Genomic DNA, 22311 nt, shown 5'->3' on the forward strand with positions numbered 1-22311 from the left:
TATACTGAAAGGAACAAGGTCTTGTTTCCTGGTATTTATACATACACACTGGCTTTTCTATAATATGCACTAGGTGTTTGGTGTAAAATAAAACCATTTCACCATTGTCACCTGTGAATTACAGAGACTTTTACAGATCGGGTCACATGATCCAGGTATCTTTGTTTGAGAATTTCCCGTCAGGCGAGGACATTTTGTGTCAATATTTGAACAATATGCAAGCTTTTAGTATAGACTAGTGCTATTCTATTGATGACTGGTGGAAAGCTATTGGGGGAGAAAAAAGTATGAGGAAGAGAATGTTGTAGTCAGCCCTGAGCTATCAGAATGGAGTGGTGACATTGTGAACAAAAAGACCATAGAGAGGACTGTAGGTAGTAGTATCTAACTGTTGAGTCATTCACTCATTAGCAGAACTCAGAGCTGGCTTGGTGTGTGTGTGTGTACTAGTGACAACACTTTGAGGTGTAGTAGGCACTACACACAAGCAGTAGTAATACCGTAGTGAAGCAATAAGTAGGAGGACATCACTTTAGTGCAGGGAAAGGAAGTTTAACTCTGAACCAGGATATCCTTTGTTTGATAGATTTAATACTGGTATATGTGAATTGACTGTCACTTGTTAGCTTATATTGATTGCAGCTATTGTGTGAGGTGTATGCTAACTTCCAGCATATTTAAAAACACTGAGAGGGTGATCATTATTGCGACTTCTTTTCTGACGAGTCATTCAGTCAAGTATATCAGTGGTTCCTTGAATGTCACGAGGATTTTGAGCTTCATTTGCAGGATTCCATTTGTATTCATCAGTTATTAATAGAGATCATAACTGAAGTTAATTTTACTGAGGAAGACAAAAGTTGAGTGCATCAAGTAGTGTGACTAAGAATACGAATCAACCGTTGATGGCAGTACTGTGGTAGAATGTATGTATGTTACAGTTATAGCTACGGACATCCAGGAGCCGCCAACGCACCAATAACACTCTCTCCAGCTGTATCTGCTTCGTCCCCTGCTATTACCGAACCAATTTTGGTACCAATATCTGCCCCACCTATCCAAGCTCTCCCACCCACTATCACCAGTACTATTCCTCTTGCAGTCTGTCGGAAGGTATGTATTGCATGTCATCATGGGCACTTGGGGATCATAGCTTATATGTGCATTTAAGTCTTAATTTTCTTTCCTTTGTATTACACTTGTTAATTTTACATGAAAAGTTTTTGTCATTTACATGTTATAAATAGTTACTCCTATGAAACCAACACTGTCTGTGAGAAAAGTATGTATAATCTGTTTGCTATGATTGACAGATTCATCACAATACAATACTTTACAATATTTTAGTCTCTTAGAATTTATCAAATGTTTTATAAGTATTTGATTTAGTGGAAGTGCAAATTTCCAGCACATCACCTTACCTGCAATTTACATTAAATACGGCAGGTTTTTTTTGTAATTGGAATGTGGTCATCAGTGTAAATTGCTTGTAGATATATAACAACAAAAAATCAGTATTAAGCTGCTTTCACTTTATCAACATAAAATAATAGCTTTTGCTGTAGATTAATATAGGGATATGTAAACAGTAACAATCTTGTTTGTTTTTCTCTAGATAATTTTGTAAAATCTGTCACAAATTGGCCAGATAAATATAATAATTTAGGTGGTTTTGAAGTAGAAACAGTTTGCTGTTATTAGAACAGCTTTCATTTAAATAAATCATGTAGGAGAACAATGGAAACTAAAACTGAAATTTACTATTTAAATATGATGATAGGCATATACATACTGTACCTATGTTGCAAGTTTGTCAGGACTAGGTTTGGGATGGGGATAACAGGTTATACAGGGAACAGATGGGAAATAGGTTTGAAGAAATTTGTAGCAACAGTGAGCAGGTTTCAGATGACTGATGGTTCATGGAAGCTAGTAAAATGATAAGGTATATTTAGATGATTGATCTGTTGGAAGCCTTTTATGATAACCAGTTTTCCATAAGAATATCTAACATTGCAACAATACAACTTTATTTTTTAAAAATCCATAAATGTGTGGATTTGAAGTTTCTGAATTTAAAAGTTTCCATAAAATGCTAATCTTTCATAAAATCTATATATAGTCACTTAAAGTGGAAGAGTTTTAAGCTCGAGTGAACATAGCCTGGAAGTGTTTATGGGATGGCCTATTGTCTGTTGCCCACTGTCTGACATGCATCCATCCTTTAGCAAAATTTTCTTATTGCTACTCATAAAACTACTTGGAGACATGCCATAAATCTTATAAAAGGACCTAGGATTATAACTGGAGATTGTTTGAAAAAAAGTATCGTACTCAGTGTAATTTACGTTTAGATATAGAACAGTTTTAAAGGCAAAAACATAAATATTAAGCTGCTTTTAAATTTAGTCACATAAATTAAATAGACTTTGATGTAGATTAATAGAGAAATATACAAATGTATATTTATTTCATTGACACATTGTAAATTCTGTGACAAATTGGCACCATAAAAATGATTTTTGTGGAGTTGTGAAGTGGTAACAGCTGGATGTTATTAGAACAGACTTCATATAGAGGTGCCTAAGTGGTTAGAATGTCCATCTTGGATGTGGGAGGTTGCCATTTCAAACTTCAGCTGAGTCACACCAATGGGACTAGCAGCTGCCTTGCTTGGCACTCAGCATTAAGAGTTAGTGATAGGACTGGTCGGCATGGTGTCAGTCCCCAGTGCTAGACTTCAGTATAAACTGCATCACCGCAGATATCATAGTGATATGACTGAAAAATTGTTAAAGCTATGTTAGAAATCTAAATCACACACACATTTAGAGGCCCCACAGCTTTATTATTAAAACTGCATTCATCCATTATGCATCCATCTGGTGAGACATCTAGTTAAATGGCAGTGTGGTCCTTTTAATAAGGAAATTGGAGTTGGCTACATACAGTGTGGTTCAGCAGCAGTGTTCTGCAATAAAAGTACCTTCCTTGACTATGTCTCCATGGTGACAACTCAAATCATTTGTCATAATTTCAGTTACCTTCAAAATACGTTCCACAGCATGTTTTTTGAAGTCATGAAATGCTACATTCACTGGAATAGTCATCATTTTATTCAGCAAGGAGTGGTTGAATGACAGAAATATATTGAAAGCAGTATTTAAAATTTTCATCTTTTTATAAGGCTAGTTACATCATACTGTATGTTAAAAAAAAAATGGGTTAAATTTTGATCTGGAGTTTTCATTGTTGTTTGCTCACAATACAGGACCACAGTTTTCACTTGCACACTGTTTTCACTTGTTTGATTTGTTGTTTGCAGAGATACTTGCTTTTTTTCCATATACTTTGCAGCTGTTTATATTTCATCACACCTTGAGTACTTTGTATTGTTGATACACATGCCTGGCATTATTATTGATCAGGCAAAGTTCATGATCTGTATCTTTCTTTAGCATAATGTCTGCTCATAGGGTTCAAAATATACTGCCAAGTCGAACTTTCATTTTGATTTTACTGCCTAGTTCATGGTGGTGGTGGTGGGTGGGCTTTCTCGCTTCAATTACAATCATTTGTCCCAGAAAATGACATTTGTCTTTTGCTCCAGTATTGTGGAAATTTGATACTTGATGTTAACTCTACGTATATCTCATTTCTTGGGGAAAGTTCTTTTTTAGGACATTTGTGTTGTTAAAATTTATTGTGTAAATAAATATTTTACAACCATTTTTCCTTGACAAGTTCAATAAAATTTTGAAGTCCCTCCTTTAGTGGTTGATTTATGATGTTGTTAAATTTTACAAGTGATTTCAGAGTTGACCAACCAAAGTCCAATGCTTAAAAGGACCTATATTTTTGTTAACTTAGCTGGAAACAATAAAAGCTAAAACAGAAAAATACTTTTTGGATGATGTTTAGTATGATGGTAGGTCAACAATAAGAGATCTGATAACTCTTGCCCATGTCGTAATTTTGTCAGGGCTGGGCATGGGACGGGGATAACAGGTGATGTTAACAGGTATAAAGGGGGAGCAGATGGAAAATCGAGAGGTTTGATGAAATAGATCTGTGACAAATGTGATCCCTCTCGTGACATGCTAGTTCATAGAAATTAGGAAAATGATAAGGTATATTTAGGATGATTGATCTATTGTATGCCTCTGGTGATAATCAGTTGTCCATAAACGCAAGTAAATTTGCAACAATATGACTTTATTTTAAAAAAATCCATAATGTGCGGTTGTGAAGTATCTATTCTGATTTTAAAAGATCCCATCAAGTTTTCATCTTTACTGAACATATATAGTAGCATGTTGTAGAACAGAAGTTCTATGCAATGTTTTAACTTGAGTGGCAATAGACCAGAAGAGCTTATGGTTGGCCTGTTGTATGTCATTCTTCATCTGACATATATTCATCGGTTAGCAAAAGTTTATTGCTAATCGTGAACTTCTTGAGGATTGTGATGAAACTTTACACATACATTCATCCCAAGAGCTAGTTGGCCCTAAGGTTTTAATGGTATGGATCTAGCTTATTAAATGGTGCAGGATTAGCTTTTTTGGTTGTTGTAAAGTATCTTGTTTCTTTTTTTTTGTTAGATATGGAAATCAAGAATATTTTATTTTTGTAGCAATAGTTGTCACGCTGTACATTCCTTGCCTCCGCCTCGGATGCAGGAGGTCGTGGGTTCGATCCCTGGCCGAGTCATACCAAAGACTTACAAAAATGGTACTAACAGCTGCTTCGCTTGGCGCTCAGCATTAAGAAGTTAGTGTTAGGACTGGTCGGCCCGGTGTCAGGATAATGTGACTGGGTGGGACATCATGCTATATGTCTGCGACATGATGCCCCAGTGCTAGACATCACTATAAACTGCCACATTGCAGACATTGTAGCGATATGACTGAAAAATTGTTAAAGCTACGTTAAAAATCAAAATCACATCACATCACATCACATTCCTTGCCTACATTTGCTCTCTGTTCAGTATATTAGTAGTACAGTGGTAATCTTAGATTTGTGACATTTTCATTTAAAAATAAATCACAGGCATTTGGGGTGGGGTGGGGGCAGCTACAAATGCAGTCATGTTCCTAGCATTTTTTACCTATCAATAGTTAATGCCTTTAGCCTGTCAATATTATGAGATTATTGACCTTTGAAATATGAACCTGTGAAATTTCTTTGTGTGGAATCTATATTGTATGCAGATATATTAGCTTTACCTGCGATGTAGTTTAGGAAATTGTAAATGCTGTTGCCTTGGGGAAATTGTGCTACTTTCAGTGATTGTTATTTTGATATCAGGTATACATGCACATCTCAGCAACCTTCAGGGTTAAACATATGGTTAGTTTTACCTTACCTTTTGGATTCAGTTTGATTTGTCTCCCTCAGATCTATATATGGTCTGTTTTATCTTTGTCTTAATAGTGCAGTATGCTTCTTTCTTTCTCACTTTCTTTCTTTCTTTCTTTCTTTCTTTCTTTCTTGGAATACATTGCTCATAATTTATAAGCTGGTAACTTGGGGAAAGAAAGGCAGGGTGGGGAACAGACCTTGAATTTTAACTTCAGTATTGCCAATGGGAAGTTCTGTATGTGGACCATCTTGTGTTTTCAAGATAATTGAGAGTGTCCTCTCTCTCTCTTTCTCTCTCTAATTGTGTTTTCAGCTTGTTCTTTAAGTTCTGAACTAAAAGACTAGTGTAACTTCTTCAGCTAAGATGAATAATTGGAAGAAATATTGGTACATGTAAGTATTTATGCAACCCTATCCTATTGCCATGTACACTTCTTGACAATACTGTTCAGAGGTCAGACTTTGTAAAGATTAAGTATGCAGCATAGCTATCTTCCAAGGCTGCTTAAAGGGGATATATACTTTAATAATTATAGAAAGTCAAGCCAATATCATTAATTTGTACAAAATCACAAGGTCCTGTACATGTACCAAGATTTTAAGTGGGTTCTTTGTAGCTTTACCTTGTTTGTATTGTTACTATATTAGAACAGAATTCAAGGATACAATAATCACTTATAGCATTTGGGTGATGTATTGATTATACTTTAAATAAACAAAATAATTTCATGATCTTTTACAGAGATTTCATTGCATTTATAATTTGACCACTCTGATGGCCTAGTGGTTAGATAGAGCATCCGCCTCGGATGCAGGTGGTCATGGAATTGATCCCCGGCGAGTCATATGAAAGACTTATAAAAATGGTACTAACAGCTGCCTCGCTGGGCGCTCAGCATTAAGAGGTTAGGACTGGTCAGCCTGGTGTCAGGATAATGTGACTGGGTGGGACATCATGCTACATGTCTGAGGCATGATGCCCCAGTGCTAGACATCACTATCAAATGCCACACTGCAGACATTGTAGTGATGTGACTGAATTTTTTTAAAGCTATGTTAAACATCCAAATCACACACACACACACATTTATATATTATTATTACTAAAGGCATTGATTCATCACAAACTTTTCATTCTATTTCAAACAACATTCAGTATAATTTCTTCCACTTGACTCTAGTTAAAATACCCTGGATCTTTCAGTCTTTGGCTTTAAGATTCAGTATATTTCAACATATATCAAACCATGTGGACTTCAACTGCTGATCTCGTAAACTGATTTGTTACATCCATTTGGTGTTTGAGCTATCTGGAGTCTATTGTACTTGTATTTTATTGAACTTATGTTATGTGTGACTTGCTCAACCACAATATAAAAGTTGGATGCAGTCAATGTAATACCATTTGTTTGTGAGGGGCAGCCAGGTCTATTTGTGGACATATAAATCGGTGATCACAGTGATTCTCTACCCTTCTTTCGGAAGAAATTTTGTTTTGAATTCTTCATAACAGCAATCTATAAATTGATGCCAGCATCATGGTGGAGGTTGTGGGGGTGGGGCAGAGCACACATTCATGCAAGAAAATGGATGTTATTGTTGTAGGGTTTAACGCCATTTTTGAACACAAGACAGGATATACATGTCAGCCAGTATTACTGGTGGAGGAAGAATCCTGGAAAACCCCGGAAATAACCACAGATCCATGAGTAGCTAATGGCAAGCTTTCTCATGTACCCACGTTAGCCGAGCCTGAGACTCGAACCAACGCAGACAAAGGTGACACAGCAGTGATCCAGAAGGGTGAGCGCTTTAGACCACTTGGCCACTCGGGGGCCCTAAAATGGATGTTAAACTCATATGAACAGCACTTGGCATGTATAAAATATTGTACTGATAACGTTCAGTTCATTTACAGTAATTAAAGTGTGGTGCATGCACTAAATTTGGTCCAAGAACAATATTTGCAGCTGGATACCAGTGTTGTACAATATCTATCAATTTCTGAGTGATAGCAAGAAAAAATTAAAACCTAATCAAACACAAGTATGTGCAACTTTTATAACACGCACAATTGTAACTCTATTACAGTCGCCATATTGGTCATGAGGGATAGACTGGCTCTTCGTCTGTACTGCATTAATTTGCTTTCAGTGCAAATCCGTACAGATCCGGAATGAAACACAGAGATAAGCAAGTTCTGGTGTGGCAAATGAAATTCATAACTTAAAAGACTAATTGAATTAATGGAGGCACTTGTATTCCTTAGGGTTATTTTTATTAAAGAAAACTAAGACTAACTTCATATGTGAAAGAAAAAAACCATGAAGCTGTTATTATATTTGGAGCTAAATAACTCGCCATACATTATATACATTATCATTGCTTTTTGAAGTATTAAATTCAACTTGGTAGTGAAGTTTTTATTTATTGCTATTTATTTATTATTTTGCTATATTCTAGTGCATTTATAGTTTTTATTTTACAACGTGCAAAGTAGGTGGGGAGTTTGGGAACCTCCCCCAATGGGGATAGTTTTTTTTTTTTTTTAAAGTAGTGGGGTGTAAAGTAAAAGTAGCCAGATAAATCATCCAGCAAGCTACCCAGTTGATAAGGAAAGCCCTGAAAGAATGTGGGTTGGAATTATGCAATCAGAGAATTTTGGTTCAGCTACCATCAAGCACTTTACTCCAGTTAAATTGGCGCTAAATGACTTGTCTTGTTATGCCTTAAAGCGCCAAGCCAAGCCAAAACCAAACCAAGCTATGACTAAATGTAAGCATCATAAAAAGTTGACCCTTCAATGCATTGCATTGGTGGTCAGTGTTTGCAATAAACCAGACCCCAAGATTTTTTAAAAATGCAATTAAAAATTATCTCACTCTGACTCAACTTGAAATTCTTGTATTGATTGGCCAATGTCAGATGAGTGATCAATCAGACATTAGACTTTCAAATGGCTTCTGAGTTTGAATACAAGAATGGTTTGTAATGTTGAGGTCAAGCTGAATATTCCTTAAAAATTTTAGCCAGTCAGATGTCTGTACTTTGACATGCTGTAACTTATTCAAAATAAATTTTGATAAATGCACATGCTTTTTCTATAGAAACAGTTTTTTCAGTTCCTTTACTTGCATGAACTAGTCAATAACCAGAAGAGCTTCTGAGATGTGCTGTCGTCCATTGTTCATCTGGTCATGTGTCTGTTAGCATTATTTTGTTATTGCTGCAACTCCTAAACTATGTGGAGGATTGCAATGAAACTTTACACATACATTCATGTTAAGGTCTAGTTGGTCCTAAATGAAAATGGTGCCACTTGGAGATTGAATACAACTGTCCAATTAACAATCTTAAAAATATTGTCATATTGACGTGGGATTTTCACCACAAAACTTGTTTCGATAATTGGTTGGTTATAAATCCTAAATTAAAATGGTGCCAGTCTTCATGGGCACCTTGGGAGCCATCCTGAAGATCTTGTAATCCGAGTCCCAACTTCTTATAAATAGATAATCATAACATGGGGTTTTCACCAGGAATCTACTTGTCTGGTTGGTCTTAAATGAAACTGATAGTGATCTGACCTGCGATATGATTGCCATGGTGAAAATATTGCTACCTCTTCTGAATGGATTATCATATTGGCAGGGGTGGTTGGGGTGTGTTACCAGAATTTTTTTTATGGTGTCTGTTTTGTATCATTGAAAATGGCGCTGATCTGATGTCCAGTATCATCACTATTGCATCGATCTTGAAAATCATATTGCTAAATAATATCACAGTTGGTTTGAACACTTGGTAGTGTTAAAGAAGAGCAGTCTGAACATTGATTTCAGGAAATGTATCATCCTGTAGAGTGTGGGTCCATTGTTTATTTCTTTCATTGGTCTAAATTCAGGGTAAATCTCTAAGGAAGATCACTGTCAATCTGGATAGCTGATATCAATCATTCTCCTTGAAAAGAAAGCAATGGGTATACATGATACACCATTAGAGATTTAGTCCATGCCACCACTGAAAGCAAGCCCTTAGGCCTCTATATGTCTCTTCAGCAGATTCAAATCCAATGTGATATTTTATCTTGTTAATCTGACATTTGTACAAGTCTATTATTTAAGTGCAATTTGATGGGACCCATTTAAGAATCACTTTGTTTATTTAGAATACTTTTGTTTTTAGCCAGATGAGAGTTTCTGGTGGGATAAAGATATCATCCAGTTTTATTTTTTCGTAGTCACAATGTTCACACTTTACAGAATTATCAGACACTGCAGCTGTTATGGTTAAGCAAGATCCATAGTGTTTCCTTAGCTGATTTGCCACCTGATATTTTTCTTAAAAGGGCTTAACCTGAAAGTATTAGAAATGTTATCCATATGATAAACTTACCAGATATGGGGTGAGAGATTCTAAAAGGCTAATGATGGTCTGTTGAATGCCTTGGGATGCAGACTGTTTAAGTGACTAAACCATTGGCAATGAATACCCATTAATTTTTTCTTCCTCACCTGACTGGCTGTAAGGCCATTTGAGCTCAAGGTATGGTCCTTCATCTGGCAGGTATTGAGCATCATATCTTGTGACTTGTGCATTGTCCATCTGTGATTGTCATTTTCAACTTCCTCTTAAAAACAATGACAATTTCTACCAAAATTAATAACGTCATGGCATTTCAGATTTATACAGTTTCAATTTGCCCTCAGATATGGCAACTGTTTCCAGAAATATGTCTTTATGCGACTTCTTTTAGACAACTGTTGTGGCACTCTCTTTGCGACTCAGTTCCCTTCTGCATCATGCACACTGCTATGGTAACTGCTGAATTTTCTCTCTGAAAACACTTTATACAGGTCATTTTTTTGGGTGTGATGAGCCTACCAGGGTGTAGAACATATTACATCCCTCACATACGTTGTTGATACATTGGTTATCCTGAAAAGTTTGCTGTGTAATCACTCTTTATGGCTAGTAGAAACAAATGTATTGTTTATCAAAAAAAGTAGTTCCTAACACACAATATTATTTTTAGACATGGGTAGTGCAGTATGAAGTAGTGCAGTATGGAGAAACAATACGATTCTGACAGTATAAAGCTAATGGAGAGAAAGAAACAAGCATATAATCATCACCCTTGTTGCTTGATTTCCACTTAGAGAAGATTTCTTTGACAAAAATGGGATTTTTATATATTTTTCTTTTTAGTCAAACATGGTGTTTTTATTTGCTGATATGTACAAGCCATGGAAAGGAAAGCCATTTGGCCACCTGAAAGGGTTTCATTTTATTTAAATTAAAATCAGTTAAAAAGTGAAACAAAAATTTTACTTGTAATATTCTTATCAAAGCTATAGAAACATTGAATAAACCTCAATGATCTGAATATTATGTTTGTTTTATAATTTGCTGTAACACTTAAGATGCTTAAACATTTTCCCTTTTCTTGTGAAGCCACAAATTTATTGCGATCATTAACAGTAATAATTACAGAATGTGTCTTTGTTTCCTACATGTCCATCATTAGTATGATAATTCACATAGTGAATTTTTGTTGTGATTTTCTGTTGTATATTGATACATGACTGTTTTGTGATTTTCTGTGTTTATCCTGTCACACACAATGATTAAAAGTTGCCTTAAAAATTATTAGTTACAATAGTAAAATTAGGAGGAAGAGGTAGTCTCATTTTGTTTCAACTTTCAATTTCTACTAGAAACACTTTTCATAATTATTGTGCTGTGTCTTTTGTCGTGATAAGATATAAATTAGTCACGCTGGTGAGATTTTTTGTATCAGTTTCATAAATTGGTATCAGTGGTGAAGTGTTTACTGTTGATTACATTTTTTTAAACTTCCATGGTTTTGGGCTGAATGTAGATGGTTCTTTATAAGGAATTGGCAGGTGTGTGTGCGTGTGATACTTGTAGATGAACTCAACCATGATGATGTGTTTGTGTATAGTTATCTGTTAAAAATAGGCACACAGATATGAAATAATCTGGAGTCTATATACCATATACATAGATGAAATGTATGTATTGTATACTTTAAATAAGTGGACTTGTAATGATTAGGGTCTACTTCATATTAACTCCGGAAATAAACATGTGCTATAGGCACTTACAGACTAGCTGTGTCTGGTTCTGTGTTAAAGGGCACCTACTAAAAGTCCTGCAGTTTTGGGTTTCATATGGGTATATTGTATGTAACTCCTCATGTACAGTCAGATGTCAAAGTACTTGAAGTAAGAGAATATCCAGGCAAATCAGACCTTGGGGGTTTGTTGGTAGAAGTATTTTATTGCCATAGCTACCCCAGGCTAGGACAAGCCTTTATTTATTATCAAGGGAACAATATTTGCTCTCTATAGTGAGTACTCAGGGTCGTTTGCATTTGCTTGCTGGCAGTTTTGTTGGAATTTGTGCAAATTGCATGACTGGATAAATATCTTGGACAGGCACAAAGGGATATAATTAAAAGTAGTATCATCCATTATTCTCAGGGTCAATACCAAATTCAAACAAGAGGAAAGTTGAAATCTGTGATTTTGTTGTTTTTTTTAAACAAGCTTTTTTTTATGCTTCTGGATTTAACACTTTTGTAGTTTTATATTTGGTGTAAGAGACATATATATCACATTTTAGGGTGCTTGTCAATATAGGTAAATTTTACTTCACATGTAGATTAGGAGTGATTTGGGCTGTCTGTAATCAGATACAGATGGGATGGGACATGAAAGCTGTGACACATTGGAATCAATAGTTAAAAAATGTCCTGCCTAATTACACTAGCACCTTAAACCAAGAAAAGTAATACCATATAATGCTGGTGAGTTCAAGTCATGTTCTAGACTTGTTTTCTCTTGAAAAAGATTCCTGAAAGGCCATAATGTTTCATAGGTAGTGGGGGAAGATAGAAAAGTGGAATCTATAAAATAAAAACAGATTTGCATTGTTTGAATTATTTGATAGGTTTACTCTTGAAATGTGGTATAGACAAATATTGTTTAGATTCTGATGGAGCTTGAAGAATAACATGTTGTGGTTAAGTTGAAAGAGATGTACATTTTGGTTTGCATTGTATCTGTCATGTTAACATTAAAAAGAATTTAGTATTTAAGATACATTTTTTGATGAGAGGTGAAATGTGTAATTTCCTGGTAAAGCTTTGCCTTGATAATGGTTCATTGTGACCAACTTAAATTATAGTTTGTTGTTGTTGTTGTTGTAGGGTTTAATGCCATTTTTCAGCACAAGATAGGCTATACATGGTGGCCCAGAGTATTAATGGTGGAGGAAGAACCCGGGAAAACCCCGGAAAGAACCACTGACCCACAAGAAGCTACTGGTAAGCTTTCTCACATACCCATATTGGCCGAACCCGATACTTGAACCCATGCAAACAGAGGTGAGATGGCAGTGATCCATAATGGTGAGCGCTTTAGACCATTCAGGGTCCCCATTATGGTTTGTTCTTAATGACAAACTGTATACATTATGGCTTGTTTTTAGTGACCAACTTTTATAAGTTGATGAATTGTGTCATTAATCCATTCTTTTATATTTACTGTTTGTTTTTGGTATGAGAACATTGGGAATTGAACTTGACCAATGTCCTTGTAATGTAAAGCCTTGTACCAAATTTGATTTTGATCCATCAGATTCTTCGAAAGTTACTGTGCACAAACAAAATTTAAAAGAGCAAAGTGCCAATCCTTAAAAGAGCCATAAACAATGTTGCCTTAAAACAGTAAAATTAAATGTGAAGCCTTGTAGGAAATATGACTTTAGTAAACAAAATATTTCAAAAGTGATTGAACAGAAATGACATTTGTTGCAGGACTTAAATGACAAAATGACATGATTTGATCTCATGTGATAAATAGGCATGGGCAAGACTGCAGGGAATAGAAAGATATAAATCTTAAAAGAGATCAGTGCCTCGGACCATCAAGCTGACACCCTTCTAACCTTGCTTGGTCCTTTTTTGTTGATTAAGGCATTAAATGACTCTCTACACTTTCCCTTTTATTTGGGACAGTTACATTTTGTCCTTGAACACTTGTTGTCCATCACATACCTGTCATGAGAAGCCCACTTTTTCTTAGCAGAAGGGTGGTCTATTAAGACAGGTTTTTTAAAACCTGCATAAGCATATATATACTCACACACACACTGCCACTAGTGACAGCAATGACATCGTCATCAGCCATGTTTCATGTTTTGCATAGTTCATGACAGTTGTGTATCTTCTACATGATTTGATGCATTCAAATAAAAACTGCACAGTAATATCAATATAGGTCTAATGTTGATACTATTATATGCTAGTTCTTGTTTTACCTGTCTACCTGCTTAAGAATCATGGTGAACAAAGTTAAGGTTCTGCATTTAGGTTTTTGAAAGACTTTTACATCAGTGGCTGCATTCAGCTGAAACTCGGATGCAGGAGGTTGTGGGTTCGATCCCCGGCCGAGTCATACCAAAGACTTACAAAAATGGTACTAACAGCTGCCTCGCTTGGTGCTCAGCATTAAGAGGTTAGTGTTAAGACTGGTTGGCCTGGTGTCAGGATAATGTGACAAGGTGGGACATCATGCTACATGACTGCGGCATGATGCCCCATTGCTAGACATCACTATAAACTGTCACACTGCAGGCATCCTAGTAATATGACTGAAATATTGTTAACGCTGTGTTAAAAATCCAGATCACACACACATACACACACACACACAGAGCTGAAACTTAAACATACTCTGGGGCTAAAGTTCATATGCTGATGTGCTAGGAGTTTGGTATTGCTTTTCTCATCCACTTTGTCAGAGATCATATTTCATCATTGTAAACAATGTTTTGTTTTAAAGTCATACATCTTCAACACACTTGCAGTATTCAACTGAATATTTAGAATAATGTACCCATAGGTCAATAGTATATACTGGTAAACTTGTACCTGATGAGTTTCAGTTGTTCCTGTTTTGCATACTAAAGCATTCTGATCAACAATGTTAAATTTTATTTGAAAGTATATGAAAGTAAATCACAGGGGTTACACTAACAACCAAAAACCTGCCATTGGTTCTGCTGAACACTTGTTATTCATTGCTGGGCAGAATTAAACAGACAGTTTCAGTGATAGTGTTCTTAATTATGTCCCCTTCCATAGTGTACATGGGGATTTGAGATGAAGAGGTCTTGTCATGCAGCTTATAAACCAGTTCTGAATTGAATCACTCCTACTTTTAATGCTCTTTATTGCCTCTCTCGTTTTATGGACATGGAAAACCTTTTCAAATATCAGATAGTGGAGTTTGTAGCTTCCCAACCTTATCTGGTAATTACATTATAAACCATCATAAATCAAACTTCACTGATAGGGTACTTTACAAACTAGTATTGGCCAAACTTTTTGTCAGATCTTAACTGAAATCAGCTTGGTATTGTAATTGTTAGTTAATTACATTATCGTTGTTGATTTGAAATTACTGCCACTACTGTCAATCAGAAGGAACAACCTCTTTATGTTGTGTGTGAAATGCAGACTTATTCATATTAGGTATGAAATGTATGATGTATGTCAGACCACATGACAGTTTATCAAATAATGTACCAAGAACAGCAGTTATCATATACAGTATATTATTGCTGACAAGTCTTGTTTAGCATAGTTAACATTGTTTCTCAAAGAAGCAGTATCCATCTTTACAAGTGCTTTATGTTCATCTATCTTTATGCTTTAGTGAGAATGTTGACTCCTGCATTAGGGTGAACATAGTTGTTGGACAGCCGCTGAGAATAAGCTGTTGGTAGATGTTAGTAAATCTGTAAAGCTGTACCGATTAGTCATCCATACTCATAATCGGGCCGATTATTGGAACAATCAGTGTAATTGGTATCGGCAGAAATAATCGATGCTGATGTAAACAAATTTCCAAAATATAAATTTAATCATAACGTTCATCTTGACATGGCTTGAATTTTAGATCAGAATTAAATAGTGGAAATTAAGGAATAAACATTTGATTTGGGGGTTAATTGAAAGACTTAAAATTGAAATTCTTAAAAGTAAATACTTTTTAACATGCTTGCTGTAAACTACTGCTGATGTCTGCTGACAACAAATTGTCAATACCATCCATGCACTCATCCCAATCACAGTAGCCAACCAGCCAATGAGGCCTCCCAGCATACACATTACAGGGATGGTCCTGGCTTTTAAAAAATTGTTGCAAGAATAAGTAGTGAATATTTTTCCAAGACTATTAATGCAATAGGCAATGAAAATTGAAAAAGAAGGGATAGTTATTACTTTATTGACAACAAGCAATACAGCCATAATATTACAAAATAAATCATTACATGACTGTTTTGCACTATTTCCATGGTCTTTGCATTGCGCATCACCTTTAGTGCAATAGGTCTAATTGTTGTCACCTGAAATAGATGCATTATCAAATGTAAAATATCTACTTTCCTACAGTCTCTTTTTTTTATTAAATAGAAACATCAGGTATTAAGCAAATCTATTATGTATATTATTTTCCAAATATTAGTTTTGTAATAAACTTTATTTAGATAATGACATTTTAATATTAAAACCCTATGATCGTACTTTGCAATGTAAGATAAGTGACGTATAATACGACCGTCGATTTCACGCATTCAGGAATTAAATGCCCCCCCCCTCCTTATTATGGCTAGTTTCACAAAGTACATCTCCGTCAACCAGGAGTTCAGAAATATATTTTTCCACACTTTACGTGTTTTGCTTGTTAGTGAATTGCTTCCTAAATCACAAGAATGATACTGAATGCTGTAGATTTTATATTGCCAAGCAGTTTATGATCTCCATTCCCACCAATGAAACTTACACGAGTCAACTTGACCAAACATTACTGTACCGTGTATATAAGCATTGATTACCATCATTAAATTAAAAGAAGGAATGAAGAAACATATCACAGAGCATATGTGCCCGCAAAAAAATAATTTGGAATAAATATGTTATTTAGTAAGAAGTTTTATTGGAGTTAACAATAAGAAATAAGGTGGGATATAAAATGTGGGAAATAGTTTAACATGTATAGTAGCTTGAGACCACATTTGAACTGTTAACATAAATCCGCACCCATTTTAGGCATTGTTAGTTATAACAAAAATAGGACATGGTTTATTTGTCAATCAAATGCTAGTGCTTTCGCTAACTGCAGAACAGGCGGCTTCTTGAAATAATCGGTCTCATAATTGGTATCGGCAATTTTAATAATCGGCTTTATGCGGTATTGGCATAATCGGCAAAAAGTGACATCAGTACAGCTTTATAAATCTACCCATCATTTTTGGAGTTTCTGTACCGATGTCACTAGTCTCTTACGCATTAACCATTCCTTATGCGTCATCAGTAAAGTGGGATTATAGAGGGGGATCACACAGATGTGATTAATAATTACAAATAAAGGATGAAAAGCTTAACTAACTTTTAAATTTTTAATGTTTCATTTAAAAATCACAGGCATGCTTTCACTTTTCCTCCGAGAATGTCTGATGACATGGGATTTTCACTTTAAGACTTCTTATGATGAGATATTGGTCCTAAATGATAAGGTTGCTGATCTGATATCCAATGTGACCTCTATGGCAGTCATCTTTAAAATATATATTTTTGCTATTTATCCTAAGTGGAAAGTCATAATGACATGGGGTTTTTCACCAGAAGACTTATGGTGTCTGGTGGTGGTGGTGGGAGCAGAGTGGCCTAGTTGTCTAAAGCACTCACCATTACAGATCACTGCCATCTCACCTCTGTCATCGTGAGTTCAAGTCTGGCTCAGCCAATGTTGGTATGTGAGAAAGTCTGCCAGTAGCTACATGTGGTAGGGTGGTTCTTTCCTGGGTTTTCCCGGGTTCTTCCTCCACCATTTATACTGGCCACCATGTATAGCCTATCTTGTGCTGAAAAATGGCATTAAACCCTACAACAACAACAAAAACATGTCTGGTTGGGCCTAGATAAAATTGGGGTCAGTTTGACATTGAACATACCCATTGTGATGGCCATCTTGAAAATCGTGTTATTGCTACTCCACCTGAATGTATTGGTATAGTCATATTCACATGAGATTTCAACAGTCTAATGATGTCTGCTTTGTCATAAATGAAAATGGTGACAATAACAACCAATATGGCATCCACCATGACAGATTTATAAATCTTATTATTGCTAAAAATATTATAGTTGGTTTCAGCACTTAGGAGATAAAAAGAAGAAATTGAGTTTTCTAGAGAATTCATTTTGGTTAATACATGTATAGCATTATTCCTTTTGAGAGACTTGTATTATTTCTCAATTGAGAATTCTCCTGAGTGAGCCATAGTGGCAATTGTTTTTGCATATGTAGGAAAAACTCTATAAGGGATTTAATTGTTAGGAATCTCCACTCATGTTTCCTGCCCTATACAGGATAAGATTTCCCTTGAACAAAACTGTATGAAATAGTATTTTTTCAGTTTTTAAGACAACACCATGAAGCCATCCAAATTTAATAAAGGACCTGAAATGGGTAACATTTTTTTTACACACATTTTTTTCCTCAAAATTATTACATTAAAGAAAGTGGCCCTTTATCTGTGTGTGATGGGGTTCAGTAAAAGTATGGGTAGGAAATTAACTGATTAATTGTAATGTCTAAGACATTTGCAGTGCATTTCATGAATTGCAAACAAACATTATAATAATCTGTTTTCAAGTTTTTTGGTTATCCTGTCAAGGATGAAAATAACTTCAGAACAGCTGAGAAGTCTAGGTCTGTCTGCAATCTCTAGTACATATCTTGAGCACACTGGAAAATGTGACCAACATGTCAACACATTTGAAATGTCTCCATGACAATGCCTCTAAGGATGACAGCTTTCAGGTTGATATGTGTATCAAGAATATTGTAGATTGTGTATCATGATATGTATAGATACATGGTACATATATATCATTTCACCCCCAATGGATGGCTATATTGACATGTGGTTGTCACCAAATGATGTGTTATTTTGTTCTAAATGAAATGGGTACAGATCTTTTATCCAGTATGACTGCCAGAACTCTGAATAAAGAATGATCATATTGACATGCAGTTTCCACTAATAGACTTTGATGATGTCTACCGAGTCTAAAATAAAAATATAACCATGATTTTAGTCATTTTTAAATCATGTTTATTGCTAATACTTCTAAATTGATAGTTATGTTGACAGTTTTCTTCACTAAAATATTTCTTATGATGTCTACTTGGACCTAAAAGAAAATGGTTCCTGTCAGACATTTAGTATGGCCTTCACCATGGCCATCTTAAATATTTGACATTGCTACTTCAATTAAATGTATGGCCATATCAACATGGTAATTTGCACAGAAAGACTAATTATGATGTTCCATTGGTCCTGAATGAAAATGGCACCGATCTGACATGGCATCCATCTTGAAAATATTGCTTCTTTTTCTAAATGGAGACTAATATTGACATGGTTGTTTTCATTGAAAGAACACTTGTGAAACATCATTTCTAGTTTGTAAACTACTTCTTACTTCGTAGTCCATTGTCGAATCACAAAAGTTTCTTATGTGCACATCCAGGTAGGACACCCAGTTGTATTTTTTATTTTTTCACAGAGTGCCTTCTTCCAAAACGAGTATTATGACACTGCAGTAAAAGTTGTAATATATGTGATGCTTGAAATGCACATTTCATACAATAAAAAGCTGATTTTATATAGTTTAAAAGCAGATTTAAAAATGCGTAGTATCTATATTTGGGCACAGGTGACTGCCTTGGCATTCTGCACAAGGGACAGGGGCAGCACTTAACGAAAAGAAATACTTGTATACTTGCATTATGGCATTATTAGTATTTTTCATTGTGTACTTGTAAGTAGCAGTTAGAAATGATATCACAATGAAGTAAAGGGATGCATTATCAAAACTGACATATATTAAACAAAGATATATCTTGCAAAGTGAATCATCCCTTGCCAAAAAGAAAAGGTATGACAGCAAATGCAAAAATAACAAGTTCAGTGAGGTATGGTATGTGCATTATAATAGCTTTAAGCTGTTTTATACGCATAATAGTTAGGTAGAGGAAAGAGATGAGTATCGTATCAAGTAAACATTGTTTCAGTCGTCGTAAACTGTGCACACATATAGAAGCTTTGGTTAAGGTTACAGTCTTGTAACATAATGTATCAGAACCAGTTGTAAGATCACAGAAACATATGAGGACAAAAAAGTGGGACAAGCATATGAATGTCAGACTGAAATATTTTGGTGCAACCAAAAAGGTGCAGTATGGACATATTTAGGGACGTTGAATAAAATAATGTGGTATTCCCATGTTGGCATTCCCTAGGCACAGCACTTGGTAAGTAGAGATGCTACAATTTTGGAAAAAGTCAACTGGGTACCTGACAATCCTAACGATCGGCTACCCGAGTACCTGATCAAAGAGAAATTATATTAAATGTGAACTGTTTTGTTCTACGTTCATATATGCCAACCTGCGGAGAAGTATAAGCATAATTATTACTAACATGAGTGGCAACAAAAAAAAAGCACAGATCATAAAAAGAGTGATCTATATATTACATGCCATAATTACAGAAAACCGTATGGAAAACGTACATTTATTTCCGCTACTTATCTGTAGTTAGTTAAAATTGTCACAAATTGGCTAAATCCATGTGGGTTAGCATGAGAATACAGATGCGAAACAAAATGATAAATTATTTATACACAACATTCACTTTAATTAGTCTACATTATGTTTAACTCTGCCCAAAGGTTGTAAAGTCAAGTCCACTAATTCTGATGGCTTTATTATATTACTGTAGAATTCCTCTTTCAAAATTTGTAAAGGACTATTGTTCTGTCCTTTTCCTGATACAGCATGTTGATCAGATTAACAAAATCCCTCTCCTCTCTCATATAACATCCACAAGTCACATCAATGAAGCCTATTTCACTTCATAATATTTGGTGCCATGTTTTTTCAGTATGGACTGGTCCTCAACATAAGTGTATCAAACTATAATTATTCTGTGACACATGGTTTCACATTCAAGAAACCCTTCTGTTTCCTTTGAAACATGTCATGTACAGTTACTATAAATAGAAAATAAGAAAACAGTCCGAATACATAGCCAGATGGTTGCACACATCAACAATATGAAGATCAGTAGACCAAGGTCTATATGATGGATCAATCTCACATGACTCGAGCCTCTTCTCTACTCGTTATGTTGTGTCTCCCTCACTCCTGATGTCACCAGATATCAACTTTGATTGTTTTACATTAACTAAATGGGTACCCTATGGCTAATTTTATTGCCTAGGTAATTATGAATGGGCTTGTATCTGAGTACCTGGATAACTTTTGTCACCTTTACTGTTATGGGGAATTTACAATGTTTCTTTAATATCTGTTATATGTAATAATACTTGCCTGATCATAAAGAACCATATTCAGTAAAAGACAATAACTTTGAATTCATTTATGTTTTTAGCTTATCAATTGCTATGGTTTTGCAAACATTTTAATTTGTATCTAAATTGGGGATTTGAGGAACAGTGCTATTTTTTTCACTGTGTTGTCTTTGGTCATTGGGTATTTAATTTTGCAGTTTTTAATAACTACCAAGTCAACAAAAATTGGTGCCCAAAAAATGTGAATTTAAAATATTTCATATTAGAATGATTAGTATTTCTTATACATTAAATGTAAAGAAGTTTTGGCATAAAGTATAACTTGTCTTCATTTTGATGTATAAAGCATTCTAATCACAGGTCATATAATAGGCATGTTACAGGTAATGCAAGTCTTTATGGAGATGAACTGCAAATCAGTAGTATTACTTCATTTCATAACTAAAGCTCATCTCTCCATACAGGTGTATTGGAATTTCTCTGTGTAGGCCAGATTTCCTATGATGTCTCCTGCTGATTTTAGTAAGCCCTTGTCAGGGTGAAACAAATCCTCTAGGAATTTATTTGCACTTTGGGTCATTTTAAAAGCTATATTGATGTCAAGTTACAGGGTGCATCCTAGTGAATTTTGAGGGTAGATTTTGTGTTCCATCAACCTGTCTTTAGTATTGGAAAAGTATGGGTAATATATCATGCAAGATAAACGTGCATGGGGCTACCAGTGGGCTCCACCTTTACCTCTCATGGCTCCAACATTTCCATTGCGTCCCTTGGGGTGTGTTGCCTAAATTCCAGAATTTCTCAGTAATGAACAAGGCCCTCTCTGTCAGTAGAAATCCATATTGATGGACATATATATTTACACATGAATTTCAAGAACATGATTTGACACAATTTCAACACACATAAGATCTATCATGAAGGTAGGGTGAAGTAAGCTTGTTTCTCAAGCTTTTTGTTTTAATTGCAATGCTTCTTTCCCAAAACTGAATCTTCATTTAGGCTTTTACTTTCAGATAAAAGAGGTTTGTAATGAACAAAATGTTTACTGCAGTGTTTTCCATTTGTACATATAATAGGTGCTGATAGGGCACTGTCTAGGTCAACCAGCCTTTTTGCTGTGACTCTTGGTCTCAGTCATGTAACTTTTCCTTTTCTGTATGATGACTGCAGTTTTACATTGCATACCTTGTATTTTTTATGAGCTTCTGGATGGCTTATAATTATAGTAAGTAGGAAGCGTGTTGATTTTGGGGTCAAAAGGTCGAAATAATTGTGACTAAAAGAAGAAAAAAGATTTCTGCTCCATAACATAGAGCATCAGCAGCAATTTGGATAATAATTACACTTGTACCCCAACATGTTTACCAGCCATAGGTGACCAGTCTAGCATAAATGTGAAACCCTGTAACATAAACTTGTAATTGTGTGTGTGTGTCCCCACTACTTTCCTGATTGGGGCCAGGGTT

At 35.2% G+C, this 22311-nt stretch overlaps 1 protein-coding gene across 12 annotated transcripts in view; it reads left to right on the forward strand.

The window, feature by feature from the left end:
* Positions 1–22311, forward strand: part of LOC149807017 (polypyrimidine tract-binding protein 1-like) — a 204118-nt gene that overhangs the window by 61829 nt on the left and 119978 nt on the right. For 4 of the 12 annotated variants that reach the window (XM_089960742.1, XM_089960761.1, XM_089960727.1 and 1 more), the window contains exon 1: positions 225–1113. The exons of 1 other annotated variant lie outside the window; for it this stretch is intronic. In XM_089960742.1, the coding sequence (XP_089816868.1) occupies positions 925–1113 (189 nt within the window). In that variant the 5' untranslated portion in view covers positions 225–924. Of the gene's footprint in view, positions 1–216; positions 1114–22311 lie in introns of those variants that run through there. 7 more of the 12 variants (XM_089960715.1, XM_089960706.1, XM_089960739.1 and 4 more) reach the window with 5 other exon arrangements.

Source organism: Sinohyriopsis cumingii, chromosome 1 (assembly GCF_028554795.1).
Source record: "Sinohyriopsis cumingii isolate HCF-2022 chromosome 1, ASM2855479v2, whole genome shotgun sequence".
NCBI classification, from domain to species: Eukaryota; Metazoa; Mollusca; class Bivalvia; order Unionida; family Unionidae; genus Sinohyriopsis; species Sinohyriopsis cumingii.